The 13074-nt window shown below is 46.4% G+C and overlaps 1 protein-coding gene across 3 annotated transcripts in view; it reads left to right on the top strand.

The window, feature by feature from the left end:
* Positions 1-13074, top strand: part of LOC124136165 (pumilio homolog 3-like) — a 31713-nt gene that overhangs the window by 1202 nt on the left and 17437 nt on the right. For all 3 annotated transcript variants that reach the window (XR_007222148.1, XM_046502007.2, XM_046502008.2), the window contains exons 2-7: positions 317-941; positions 1426-1543; positions 2707-2830; positions 3077-3152; positions 4902-4995; positions 6826-6892. Coding sequence is in view for 2 of the 3 variants with exons in the window: in XM_046502007.2 (XP_046357963.1) it covers positions 336-941; positions 1426-1543; positions 2707-2830; positions 3077-3152; positions 4902-4995; positions 6826-6892 (1085 nt within the window). In the remaining variant the exon portion in view is untranslated. The remainder of the gene's footprint in view (positions 1-316; positions 942-1425; positions 1544-2706; positions 2831-3076; positions 3153-4901; positions 4996-6825; positions 6893-13074) is intronic.

Below are 13074 nucleotides of genomic sequence, written 5' to 3'. Positions count from 1 at the left end.
CTAGCCATTTTGTTTCAATTTATAAAAAATTGGGGAGCTATGTGTTACCGCACGCTATAACCGAGTTAGCTCTCTGTTGAAGGGTGCAATAGCTAAACAGAAATCCTTGAACATTTTGGAAGATCCATTTTTAGAATATACATGTCATATTATTTGTTATCATGTTCGTATGACAATTATAAGATTATTTAGAATTCCAATGTGTGAAGCTCATTTCTGGTGTCCCAGTTGTGATATTGCTGGAATATTGCTAAAAGCGGCGTAAAACCATCCTTACAATTTAGAATTCCTTGCAAGCAATTGTTTTTCTTTTCAGAATGTGTGTATAACTCAAAATGAATGACTACACCGACATGATGGACACCCCAGTACTGAGAAGGAAGATGAAGAAACCGACTACCCCTAAGGCAGGGCGGAGCATGCGTGGGAACCCAGAGGGCAACAGCATAATGTTCAAAGATAAGGTGAAACTGTCAACTGCACATCCAAGCTTAGATGACAGTGGTTTGTCTACACTGAGGAAGAGAAAAAAGAAGCAAACGGAGGAAGACATATATGCTGAAATTGAAGAAAAACACATGATGAGGAGGTCACAGAGCGCAAACTTTTCCAATGCCAGTTCCAGTAGTTTAGAGGAAATGACGCCTGACACCCTCAGTCAGATCAGTTCTATAATGGCTGTTCCTGATGTGACAATCAATTCTACGTTGTCACGCTTTAAGAAGCCTCGCACTGGACGGGGCGATGTGACCTGGGAGTCAGCCGTCAATCATGCTCGTGGGGCTCCAGATGGAGCAGAAAGGTCCTTCCATGCCAAGAAGATCAGCAAAGTTTCCATTATAGAAGAGGTCCCTAGTCCTGCTGTGAAACAAGATTCTCCAACTAAAGAGAACAAACCTATAAAACCAGAGAAACCTGTCGAGAGGAAGAAATCAATAAAGGTCTGTGTTTCTTACTCCCTTTACGGACTGCCTCCGTGGTCTATTGTTAGAGCGTCAGCCCGGAGAGCCGGAACGTCCGGGGTTTGATCCCTGGCTGCGTTATACCAACAGATGTTAAAAGATGGTACTTGTTGTTACCCTGTCTGGCGCTAGGCATTAAGGGGCTAAAACAAGGACTGGTCGGCTCGGAGTCAGTATACTGTGTCTGAGTGGGGTATTCATGTTAAACTGCGGCTTGGTATCTAAGTGTGCTAGCACTGTAAATCAGCATCAGTCCTGACAAGTAGCCACACAAACGTGCATGCACGTCGCTCTATAAGTGCAATAATCTTGGACGCGACGTTAAACCCCGTTCCACCTCACCTACTCCCTTCACTCTTGCTGTGTTTATGTTTAGGCCGGAGTTGTTTGGTTTCATTAAGTGATGTATTTGTTTCATATACTAATTATCACATATTAATCATGTCTATGTCATGTTTTTCAGGTTCAGTTGAAGAATGCAGCAAATCGCCTTAAGTCTTTAAAAAGTAAAGGCAAGTTGGACACAAGTAGAGAGAGCCGCAAACGCAAGTTGGACATATCCCTGCCAGACGAGAGCACAAGTAAGTGGAAGCTTTGTGTCTGTTTCTGTTTACATAATACTATGTTTGAGTGTTCTTCTATACGTAATACTGTCTGAATGTTCTCCTATACGTAATACTGTGTGTGTGAATGTTCTTGTGTACACAATACTGTGTGTGAGTGTTCTTGTGTACATACCACTGTGTGAGTGTTCTTGTGTACACACTACTGTGTGTGAGTGTTCTTGTGTACACACTACTGTGTGTGTGTTCTTGTGTACATAATGTGTGTTCTTTTGTACATAATACATGAGTGTTCCTGTGTACATAATACTGTGTGTTCTTGTGTACATAATACTGTGTTCTTGTGTACATAATACTGTGTGTTCTTGTGTACATAATACTGTGTGTTCTTGTGTACATAATACCATGTGTTCTTGTGTATAAAATACTGTGTGTGCTCTTGTTTACGTAGTACTGTGTGTGTTCTTGTGTACATAATACTGTGTGTGTTCTTGTGTACATAATACTGTGTGTGGAAGTTCGTGTGTACATATTACTGTTTGTGAAAGTTCTTGTGTACATAATACTGTGTGTGTTCTTGTGTACGTAATACTTTGTGTGTTCTTGTGTGCGTAATACTGTGTGTGTTCTTGTGTGCGTAATACTTTGTGTGTTCTTGTGTGCGTAATACTGTGTGTGTTCTTGTGTGCGTAATACTGTGTGTGTTCTTGCGTATGTAATACTGTTTGAAAGTTCTTGTGTACATAATATTGGTTCTTGTGTACATAATACTGTGTGTGTTCTTGTGCACATAATACTGTGTGTGTTCTTGTGTACATAATACTGTGTGTGAATATTCTTGTGTACACCAAGCTCGAAAGGAGGAGAAATGCATAGTGTGAGATAGGATGAGTATATAATTACACAATTTTGTGTAAAATTTTCAATAAATAATCTTGTGACCTGACATCACTCTATGAAATGAAACATATTTGACAAGTGTCTGTGTAATTTGCCTCTCTGGTTGGCACAGTGTTGCTGTGCGTCTATTATGTGTTTGGGTGAATATACTTTTGTCAGCTTCTTGGTACCATCTATTCTTGTGCTGTTGTTGCTATAAGCACGTGTTATGCTTTGTCAAGCTTTGCATTCACTTCAAGAGCGTCCCAGCTTATGCTTACTGCTGTTGTCTTGTGTTCAAGTTGCCATGAAGAAACCTAAAGAGAAAGATATGTCGTGGAAAGAGCGGAGACAACAGCGGAAGATGACTAAAAACAACTACGACCTGATTATTAAAGCCAAGAAGTTGTGGGAGGATATGCGAAGGTCAGCCCCAGATTGTATTCTTTCCGTTTTGTCATACTTTAAGTGTACAAGTTTTAACAAGGAGGATCTGAACACAATGCCATTTAGAAAGTGGTCAAATGTAACAAATGTTATATTTGGGATAAAACATTCTTAGTAAAGTACAGATTCTTTTTTGGGTGGGGTGGGGGTGCTCTGTTTGTTGGTATCTGTTTTCAAATTAAATATTCAGGATGCTTGCGTGATACTGTATGGTGTGTGTTACAGACATGCCCTGCCTGACGACCAGAGACAGAAGCTGTGCCAGGAGGTGTTCAACATGGTCAGGGGGAAAGTGCATGAGGTGAGTACTCCCCATTCTCTCACTGACTCCCAAGGGGCGGTCGGGTAGCCTAGTGGTTAAAGCGTTCGCTCGTCACGCCGAAGACCCGGGTTCGATTCCTGACATGGGTACAATGTGTGAAGCCCATTTCTGGTGTCCCCCGCCGTGATATTGCTGGAATATTGCTCAAAGCGGCGTAAAACCATACTCACTCACTCACTCACTGACTCCCGACAGTGTCTGGGACACAACACCCCATGATACAGTGTGGTTGAAGATGATTTTGTTTTTTGTTTAACGCCGCACTCAGCAATATTCTAGCTATATGACTGTGGTCTGTAAATAATCAAGTCTGGACCAGACATTCCAGTGATTGACATCATGAGCATCGATCCACGCAATTGGGACCGATGACATGCATCAACCAAGTCAGCGAGCCCTACCAACCGATCCCATTAGTCGCCTCTTACGACAAGCATAGTCGACTTTTACATCAAGCATGGGCTGCTGAGAACCTATTCCACCCTGTATGTGCACGGGTCTGAAGAAGATGGGCATGTGGTGCTTACAGTGTGTGGCTTTGCTGATAGTGTGTTAAAAACTGTTATCATTCACCATGTTCATGATGCTCATGCTATCATCCACTGGCTTTCCTTGACAAGATTTTATTATTTGCAAAGGAAACTTGAGTGTGGCATAAAGAAACCTTCGCTCATGCACTCACTCTCATGACTTTGTTTGTTTGTTTGTTTCTTTAACGCCGCACTCAGCAATATTCTAGCCATATGATGGTGGTCTGTAAGTGACTTTCCAGTGGTTGACATCATGAGCAAGTCACGCAATTGGGAACTCATGGACTCTAGGGTGATCCTGTATCCAAGAGCTTACTGATATGGGGATCAGTTGATGGTTATGTATGGCTGGTGTGAACATGGTGGATTTTTGCCAGTGACAAAGAAACTCATGACCTGTCTGATATTCTGTCAGGTAACTCAATGTTTTTTGGTTTATTTTGGTTGTAACGCCGCACTCAGCAATATTCCAGCTATATGACGGTGGTCTGTGAGTAATCGAATCTGGACCAGACAATCCAGTGACTGACATCATGAGCATCGATAACATGCTGCTTATGTGTCAGCCAAGTCAGCGGGCCTGACCTCCCGATCCCGATGAAACATGTGATTTTGTGATTTAACAAGTGGGTAACTTGGCACGTGGTTGACAGCATGGACTGCTGCTTGAGTCTAAGTTCTGGCTTGGGGCGGTCGGGTAGCCGAGTGGTTAAAGCGTTCGCTCGTCACGCCGAAGACCCGAGTTCGATTCCCGACATGGGTACAATGTGTGAAGCCCATTTCTGGTGTTCCCCGCCGTGATATTGCTGGAATATTGCTAAAAGCGGCGTAAAACCATACTCACTCACTCACTAGTTCTGGCTTATTTCAACACCTGTCGCCTCATGATGTGCCTGGTGGGGACCCAGGTTATAGGTCCTCAGCACTCGTTTGCTTGTTAAAGGAGACGACTAAATTGGATTAGGTGATTGGTGACTTGGCTGATTGTATGTCTTCACACTCCAACCATGTGGGATGTCGTCAGATCCAGACTGGATTATTTACCGACAGTCGTGATATGGCTGTAATATTGTTGAGTGCCGTGTAAAACAACAAACAAATAAAGAAACAGACACATATATTTGAAATCACCGTGATGGGTCCTGGCCCAACTGATGATGGATGTGTACAACCTTGTGATGTCCTGGCTGTGTTACAGATGTCTATGGCCCACGATACAGCGCGTGTGGTCCAGTGTCTGGTGCAGTATGGCAACCCCGAACACAGGACAGCAGTCATGGAGGAGATCAAAGGTAAACAGCTGTAATACGCATGTCAAGGCTCTAGGTTATTTATTAGCCATTAAGTTTTAACTCTCATGTTATTCACTTTGGGTATGGACCGCCTCTGTGGTCTAGTGGTAGAGCGTCCGCCCGGAGAGTGGAAGGTCCAGATTTCAATCCCCGGCCGTGTCATACCAAAAGACGTTAAAAGATGGTACTTGTTGTTACCCTGTCTGGCGCTCGGCATTAAGGAGCTAAAACAAGGACTGGTCGGCTTGGAGTATACTGTGTCTGAGTGGGGTATTCATGTTAAACTGCGTCATGGTATCTCAGTGAGCTAGTTCTATAAATCGGCATCAGTCCGGACTAGTACAAGCAGCCACACAAACACACACACGTACATGCTCGTTGCTATATAAGTGCAATAATCTTGGACGCGACGTTAAACCCCATTTCACTTCACTTTGGGTATTGATAGTTTTTTTCTTGGTAATCTATATGTGCTCACCGCCAGAAGAAATGCGAGCCATAGAAACATACACTAATACAGAGAAGTATGTACGTTAGGAAGAGATGTTTCCTATGTAGACCACTTAATGACAAAACTAACAATCAGTCAAGTGTTACCACGGTGTTTTTAATCTTATCACGATATGCTGCATGTGATTTCCAAACTTTACACACGAGTCCTGCACAAGACAAATGGTGCATCTCGAGTCATGGATCTATGACGTCACATGTGACGTGTTCACGAGCAACCAACCAGTATGTCTGTTGTGCATCGAACCAATCTTAAATCTCTTGAATATGAGTAATTCTTCACATATTAACCAACATGTATGGTCATCGCGTATGGCATTCAAGTATATTTACACACTTGGGTCCATTCTATTGGTATTTTTAAACCAATGAGTGAACCTTTTATGAGCATATTTCTCCTTAAACAGACTTTATTTTACAATTGTCCATGTGATTCCCCAAGTGTGTCACAAATTGCATGAGTTCACACACAGTGATACTTGTCTTGGTTACCTTAAACGTGTTATTCACTCAAGCAGAGTTCATGTATATGTGATGTCTGTATTCGATAGGTAAAGTACCGGGTAGGTAAAGATTTATAAAGACACACATGAACACAATCTAAAAAGCTACATTTGGTAATTACACACAGTGTCATTAGACTATTGGATTTTAAAAATGTATCCATGCATATTTGGATGCAATCAACTCTAAATTAATTGGGTTATGGTGGGTATTTTAAGCAAAGGTGTGATAAGTAAGGGTGTTCGGTATTATCGGTATGTCAGTAAATTGAGGTTCATTCTTTCCACAGTACGTATCACAAGATCATTATGTTGTTTCGTTCCATTTATGAACTTTAATTCATACCTTATTGCTTCTGAATTCAAAATTTAGAATTATACAATATGTAGTGATATGTATCGCAATACAGCCTTGTGCATCGCAAAATATTGTGAAACACTTTAAACCCCAAATACCCATCCCTAGTGATAACTATAACAAAGTTTGCACACATTGAGTAAACCAGGGATGCAAGTTGAGTTGTGCACTTAGATCAGCAAAACTGTACTTAATTACCGGTCTCCACACTGGTCAGATATATGTATGTCATCAGTGTTGTATATCAGTGTTGGGAGTTTGTAGGTGTGAGGAGTTCTGACTAGAAGTCACATGACTGAAGTAAACATGGAAGTGTGCTATTTTTAGAGTGTCCGTGTTTGCTAGATATTATCAGGTTCTATTAAATTGAATGTAGGTAAGATTCTTCCTTGTTACTTGACATGTAATACAAGAAACAGTTTTAATGTATTATGTATTTCTGTTTGTATTCTGTTACAGATGACATAGTTTCAATGTGCAAGTCAAAGTATGCCAAGTTTGTGATCAGGAAAATATTGAAATATGGGTAAGTAATTGTACAGTCTGTCTATGCAATGCTTAGGTATAACTCTTTGTTTTCCTGGGAGCAAGTGTGTCCTAGTTGACAAAGGCACCACAATTCACTGTGCAGAGTTGTGTCTTGTAGGTATGCAGGAACCTGTGGTCGTGGGTTGAAATCCTGGTTTGCCCTGATTATATTACCATACCCGTGTAGTGGTATCATTTGGAGACCCGAATCACTTTAGGCTTTCCTCCCACATCAGGCTGAGATACTGTGATATAACTGAAATATTGTTGAAAGCGGACACGTGAAGATCTGGGATAGAATATGTCTTCAGCAACCCATGCTTGCCGTAAGAGGCGACTATGCTTGTCGTAAGAGAGGACTAATGGGATCGGGTGGTCAGGCTCGCTGACTTGGTTGATGCATGTCATTGTATCCCAATTGCGTGGATCGATACTTGTGATATCAATCACTGGATTGTCTGGTCCAGATTTGATTATTTATATATATGGAATATTGCTGAGTGTGGCATTGAACAACAAACAAACTGTTCAAAGTGGCATAAAACACAACTCACTCACATTGTCTTTGTAATCTTATGTTAGATTCAATGTTGTGATGGACAGTTCATATGCTACATTAAACAGATGGCTGATCTTCTATGTGGACAACTCTGTAGGTATTCTGGGTCTGAATATGTCCCCAGTAACCTATACTGGTCGTGAGAGGCAACTTGAGGGATCAGTTAGTCAGGCTCTGTGACATGGAAACCGCCTCCGTGGTCTAGTGGTAGAGCGTGCGCCCGGAGTGAGGAAGGTACAGGGTTCGATCCCCGGCCGCGTCATACCAAAAGACGTTAAAAGATGGTACTTGTTGTTACCCTGTCTGGCGCTCAGCATTAAGGGGCTAAAACAAGGACTGGTCGGCTCGGAGTCAGTATACTGTGTCTGAGTGGGGTATTCATGTTAAACTGCGTCATGGTATCTCAGTGAGCTAGTTCTATAAATCGGCATCAGTCCGGACTAGTACAAGCAGCCACACAAACACACACACGTACATGCTCGTTGCTATATAAGTGCAATAATCTTGGACGCGACGTTAAACCCCATTTCACCTCACCTCACCTGTGACATGGAACCCTGACGACATGAATCACATCTCATAATATCGATCACTGGACTGTCTGGTCCAGACTTGATTATTTACACCCCGCCATCATGTACCTGAAACATTACTGAGTGTGGCATTAAACAACACATAACAACAGACCTGTGAAAATCTGGAATAGATCTTGCTTGCTGGAAAACGCGACTGTGCTTGTCGTAAGAGGCGACTAACGGGATCGGGTGGTCAGGCTCGCTGACTTGGTTGATGCATGTCATCGTATCCCAATTTGCGTGGATCGATGCTCATGCTGTCAATCACTGGATTGTCTGGTCCAGACTTGATTATTTACAGACAGTCATCATGTCCCTGGAATATTACTGAGTGCGACATTAATCAACACATAACAACAGACCTGTGAAAATCTGGAATAGATCTTGCTTGCTGGAAAACGCGACTGTGCTTGTCGTAAGAGGCGACTAACGGGATCGGGTGGTCAGGCTCGCTGACTTGGTTGATGCATGTCATCGTATCCCAATTTGCGTGGATCGATGCTCATGCTGTCAATCACTGGATTGTCTGGTCCAGACTTGATTATTTACAGACAGTCATCATGTCCCTGGAATATTACTGAGTGCGACATTAAACAACAAATAACAACTTTTATGTGAACTAATTTCCATGGTAGCTGTCCATTAGGTGATGTGGGGGCACGGGTGGTCCAGTCGTCTAAGGCGCCGCGATACACTGTGCAGAGTTGCGTCCCTTTGGCACGCCAGAAACCTATGATTGTGGGTTCGAATCCCAGTTCACCCCGATTATGTTTCTAGGTTTGTCAGCACCATACCCGTGCTTGTGGGTTTCACCGAAGTGGTAAACGTCTGAGACCTGCATCACTTCGGGCTTTCCTCCCACGCCGCTGACACGCCGAGATATAACTGGAATACTGTTAAAAGCGGCGGTAAAACCAACTCACTCATTAGGGAATGTCGATACGTTAAATGCCTCTGAAGTGAAGACATCAGTGTTCAGGTTCCACAGAGTATCCATTGTGCTGCAACTATCATATATATGTGGACATAGACTAATGATAGTTTAACTTCAGGCATCTTCCCGAGGCAAGTGTGTTAACTGACTATAAAAGTCCAGTTTCCACCCTTGCCGAACTAGGCTGGTATTATGGAGTTTTATTTTGGCTGGACTAACGAGCCTATGCATAATCCAGTCAAAATCGAGCACCGAAATCGAAACCTGGTTCGTAAAGTGTCATGCAGATTTCGGTCGACTGCAGGATTTGCAAAACATATGCACCGCTAACTTGTTGTCAGCAGATATTTTCTATATCTTTTCATGTTTTTAATCAAGGTGTTCACGTGATTTGATGCACTTCGCGATGTAAGACTCGTTTGATCACAATATAGATCTTGATTATCGATCAGATCGTCTTGACTGGGCGCCACCGTTTTGTTTGAAGCAAATGCAAGTGATACGAGAGGTTGAATCTGATTGGTCAATAGGAGAGGCATAGAAAGGACATTACTCGTAATAGCCACTGGTGGTGCTACGATCGAGCCCAGGAATTCCAACCTAGTTCGGCAAGGGTGGAAACTGGACTTTTATAGTCAGTTAACTCTCTTGCCTCGGGAAGATGACTTCAGGTGGCTCTGTTATTTTCACATGAACCTTCTCTGTGTGATTGTAAATGAGTCTATCCTATGACATTACATTAAGTAATACGTTACCACTGTTATACCGAGGCTGTTGTCTCCCACAACTGCTGCTATAGCGAAATCTACCACAGAGATCTCAATTACCTCATGCAGCACGTGCGTAGCCACCTAGCTGCCATGTGACACCCTTCATTCTTGTCTCCTTCGTCTGCTTAGCAAGACGTGTTTTCTCCTGCTGAAGCGTTCCTTTAAGATTTGGTGATATTTATTATAGTTTATTCTCTAATAAACTGTGCTTTTATGGGGCGTTGCGGTAGCTACGCTTGGTTATAATTTTCCCGCCAAACGGAAAATTTTTCCCGCCCTTTTTTCTATATACTTGCGGGGTTCGCGTATGCACGTTGTGTTTTACGTTTCCCCTGTTCTTGTATGTTTTGGGGGTTAACATCACTTATTTCTTTAATAAAAGTTATGTGTGTATGTTATATGTTCACATTGCTCGTTTATTTTCTTGTGAAAATGTTCGTTTGTGAATCATTGTGGTGCGTGCGTTGTAACCATGTTTTGTTCTTTGTTTATAGCAAACAATCAATGTCTGACATGGCTATGTCCCCAGTATCCACCCCCTCTACCCCTGCTCCTCGGAGTTGTGGGGTGTGCAGAAAGTTTTTGTCGTCCCGGGATCCCCACGATCGTTGCCCGCGGTGCAGGGTTCCTTGCGGGGACACCCGGTGCATCCTGTGCGAAGGTCTGGGGCCTGCGGAGTTTGAGCGGTACCGGCTGTACGTACAGTCCGTCTCCACCCCTGTGGTGGCCGGTTCGTCCGGTCGGGGTCCCCGTGCGGGTACCACCTCCTCGGCTGCGGCGGATCCCCTTGCGGCCCCTCGGGCTGTCTGGGGATTCCGTCGCCGCATTGTTGTCGAAACTTGTGGTCTCCAAGCTGGCGGCCTTATCGCAAGATAGGCCGCTGGCTGTTCCGTCCCCGGCCTCTTCGGTGGCCGCGGGGTCGGACGCGGGGTCCACCGGTAAAGCGGCGGATATCTTGGCGGCCCGTGTGCTGTCCGGGGATTCCGTCGCTGCATTACTTGCATAACTCGTGGACTCCAAGCTGGCGGCCTTATCTCAGGATAGGCCGCTGGCTGTTCCGTCCCCGGCCACTTCGGTGGCCGCGGGGTCGGACGCGGGGTCCACCGGTACGGCGGCGGCTCCCGTGGTCACCGGTCCTTCCCCCGAACCGTTGCTCCCGCTATCGGTTTAGGACCGCGTGGCCATGGTTTATGACCTCTTTGAGGACATGCCCCGGCCGGTACCGCGGGGAATCCACGACTGTGGGTTCCTCCGAGGTATACGATGAGTCTTCCGACACGGCTTTCCCCGCATCAACCTTGCTGCGAGGTTTCAAGCCTTCCTTGGAGAACGCCTTCGCGGCGGCCTCCGGTCGGGGTCTCCCGTTGCCTCCGACGTCGTGGAGAAAGGGTTTATTCCCGGTACATGACCTTGCCTTTCCCGAGGCTGGTCCTACCGCGGAGGCCCATGTTGAGCGGTTGGGTGTCCGTGCCCCACCGGCTGCTACGGTAACGCAAGCTACCTTGCACCAGCTGGACGCCCTCGCTCGGCACTCCATGTCTCACGGAGACACTTACTTGGCTGCAGCGGCCCGTCTGGTCGAAGGTTCTCCCACGGACCGTGACCAGCGCATTTACAACTGCCTGCTCAGTTTAAATGCTTCCCTGGAGTACGTTGCCGAGGACTCTCGGCACACACTTGCTCTTGTTGGGTCCCTGCATAGGCGCCTGGGTGCCGCTCCTAACCGGAGCGCGCCCCAGGCTGCTGCGGCCGGTAGGTCTAAGGGGTCGGGTTCTTCTTCCTCTGGGAAGTAGCCCCGCCCTGAGGGCTCCGGTATGGGCAATCAGCTGCCCTTTCGTGGGAAGACGGGGAACTGGGGGAAGCCCAAGTCGTCGACGGACGGCAAGGGCCCCTCCAGGTGACTCTCATTGGAGGGGTTCGTATGCCGACAGCGCCAACTTCGGTTGGCCCTTAGGCGAACCCGAGTCACTTGGCCCTGGACAGTTGCGCCTGCCGCAACCTGTCAGGGCCCCCTCTCCTTCCCCAGTGGGAGCCAGACTCCAGACTTACTGGGAGAATTGGGAACAAGTGTTCGACGACCCGTGGGTGGTCAACACGATTCGGTACGGCTATCGGCTTGATCTCAAAGCGAATCCGCCGCTCACCGTTGCCCCGTTGGCAGGTTTCGATTCGGAAACCGATCTTCCCATCCTCGCCGATGCCATCGGCAGGTTGGTGGAGAAGGGGCAGTACGGGAGTTAGCTCTACCAGAAATAACACCGGGGTTTTACTCCAGGATATTTCTCGTTCCCAAGTAGGACAGTGCCGAACTCAGAATGATTCACACGTCCGCTCCCTGGCTGTTCACCCGGTTAACCACCCCCATAGTGGGGTTCCTCCACAGGAGGGGTGTCCGGTACTTCGCGTACCTGGACGACTCGCTAGTAGCAAATCGAATGACGGACACCCTGTCACGCCATCTCGTTTTCGCACGTCGGCTCTTGGAGCAATTTGGGTGGATTATCAATCTCCCCAAGAGCGAGTTAACCCCTTCTCAGAACTTGCTGTTCATCGGAGGTCGGTTCAACACGGTGTCCCATCGCCTCTTTGTCCCCCCAAACCGGTGGCACAAAATTCAGGGGATGATTGCCAAAGTCTTAGCGGTGCAACAGACTGTTCACTTTTGGGAACAGCTGTTAGGGCTACTTGTATCAGCCCAGGACTGCACCGCACGGGGTCGTCTCCAACTCCGCCCGCTGCAACGGTTTTTAATCCAGTTGTTAGCAACGGAGGTGAACAGTGCGACCGTCGCCCTCCCGGATCGGCTCCGACCGCATCTGGAGTGGTGGACGGTCCCTTACATTGTCTAATCAGGAGTCTCTATGCGGCCCTACCGGGCCACGTTGACCCTGTATACAGACGCCTCTCTAGTGGGCTGGGGCGCCCAGCTAAAGGGGGAGGTGAGCTCGGGGCTGTGGTGCGTAGACGAACTAGGTCTTCACATCACTTGTCTCGAGTTCAAGGCAGTGATCAACGCAGTCAATCACTGGCAGCATCGTCTCGTCGACGCCCGGCTCATGCTGGCGACCGACAACACGACGGTAGTGTCCTATGTGAACAAACTGGGGGGAACCCACAGTCACTCGCTACTCGATCTCACGTTCGAGTTTTACGCTCTGGTGGACAGTGTCCCGTGCCAGATACGCGCCCGTCACATCCCAGGTGTGCGGAACGTACTGGCCGATGCTCTATCGAGGCCTCAGGATCCGAGCCCCACAGAGTGGATGCTGAACCCAGTAGTGTTTCAGTGGCTGTGCGAACGTTTGGGTCGTCCGATGGTCGACCTGTTCGCAACGCGGTTCA

This window comes from Haliotis rufescens, unplaced genomic scaffold (assembly GCF_023055435.1).
Source record: "Haliotis rufescens isolate VD_foot unplaced genomic scaffold, xgHalRufe1.0.p SCAF_2, whole genome shotgun sequence".
NCBI classification, from domain to species: domain Eukaryota; kingdom Metazoa; phylum Mollusca; class Gastropoda; order Lepetellida; family Haliotidae; genus Haliotis; species Haliotis rufescens.
Note: the sequence above shows the minus strand (reverse complement) of the source record. Positions and strands in the feature narration are given on the sequence as shown.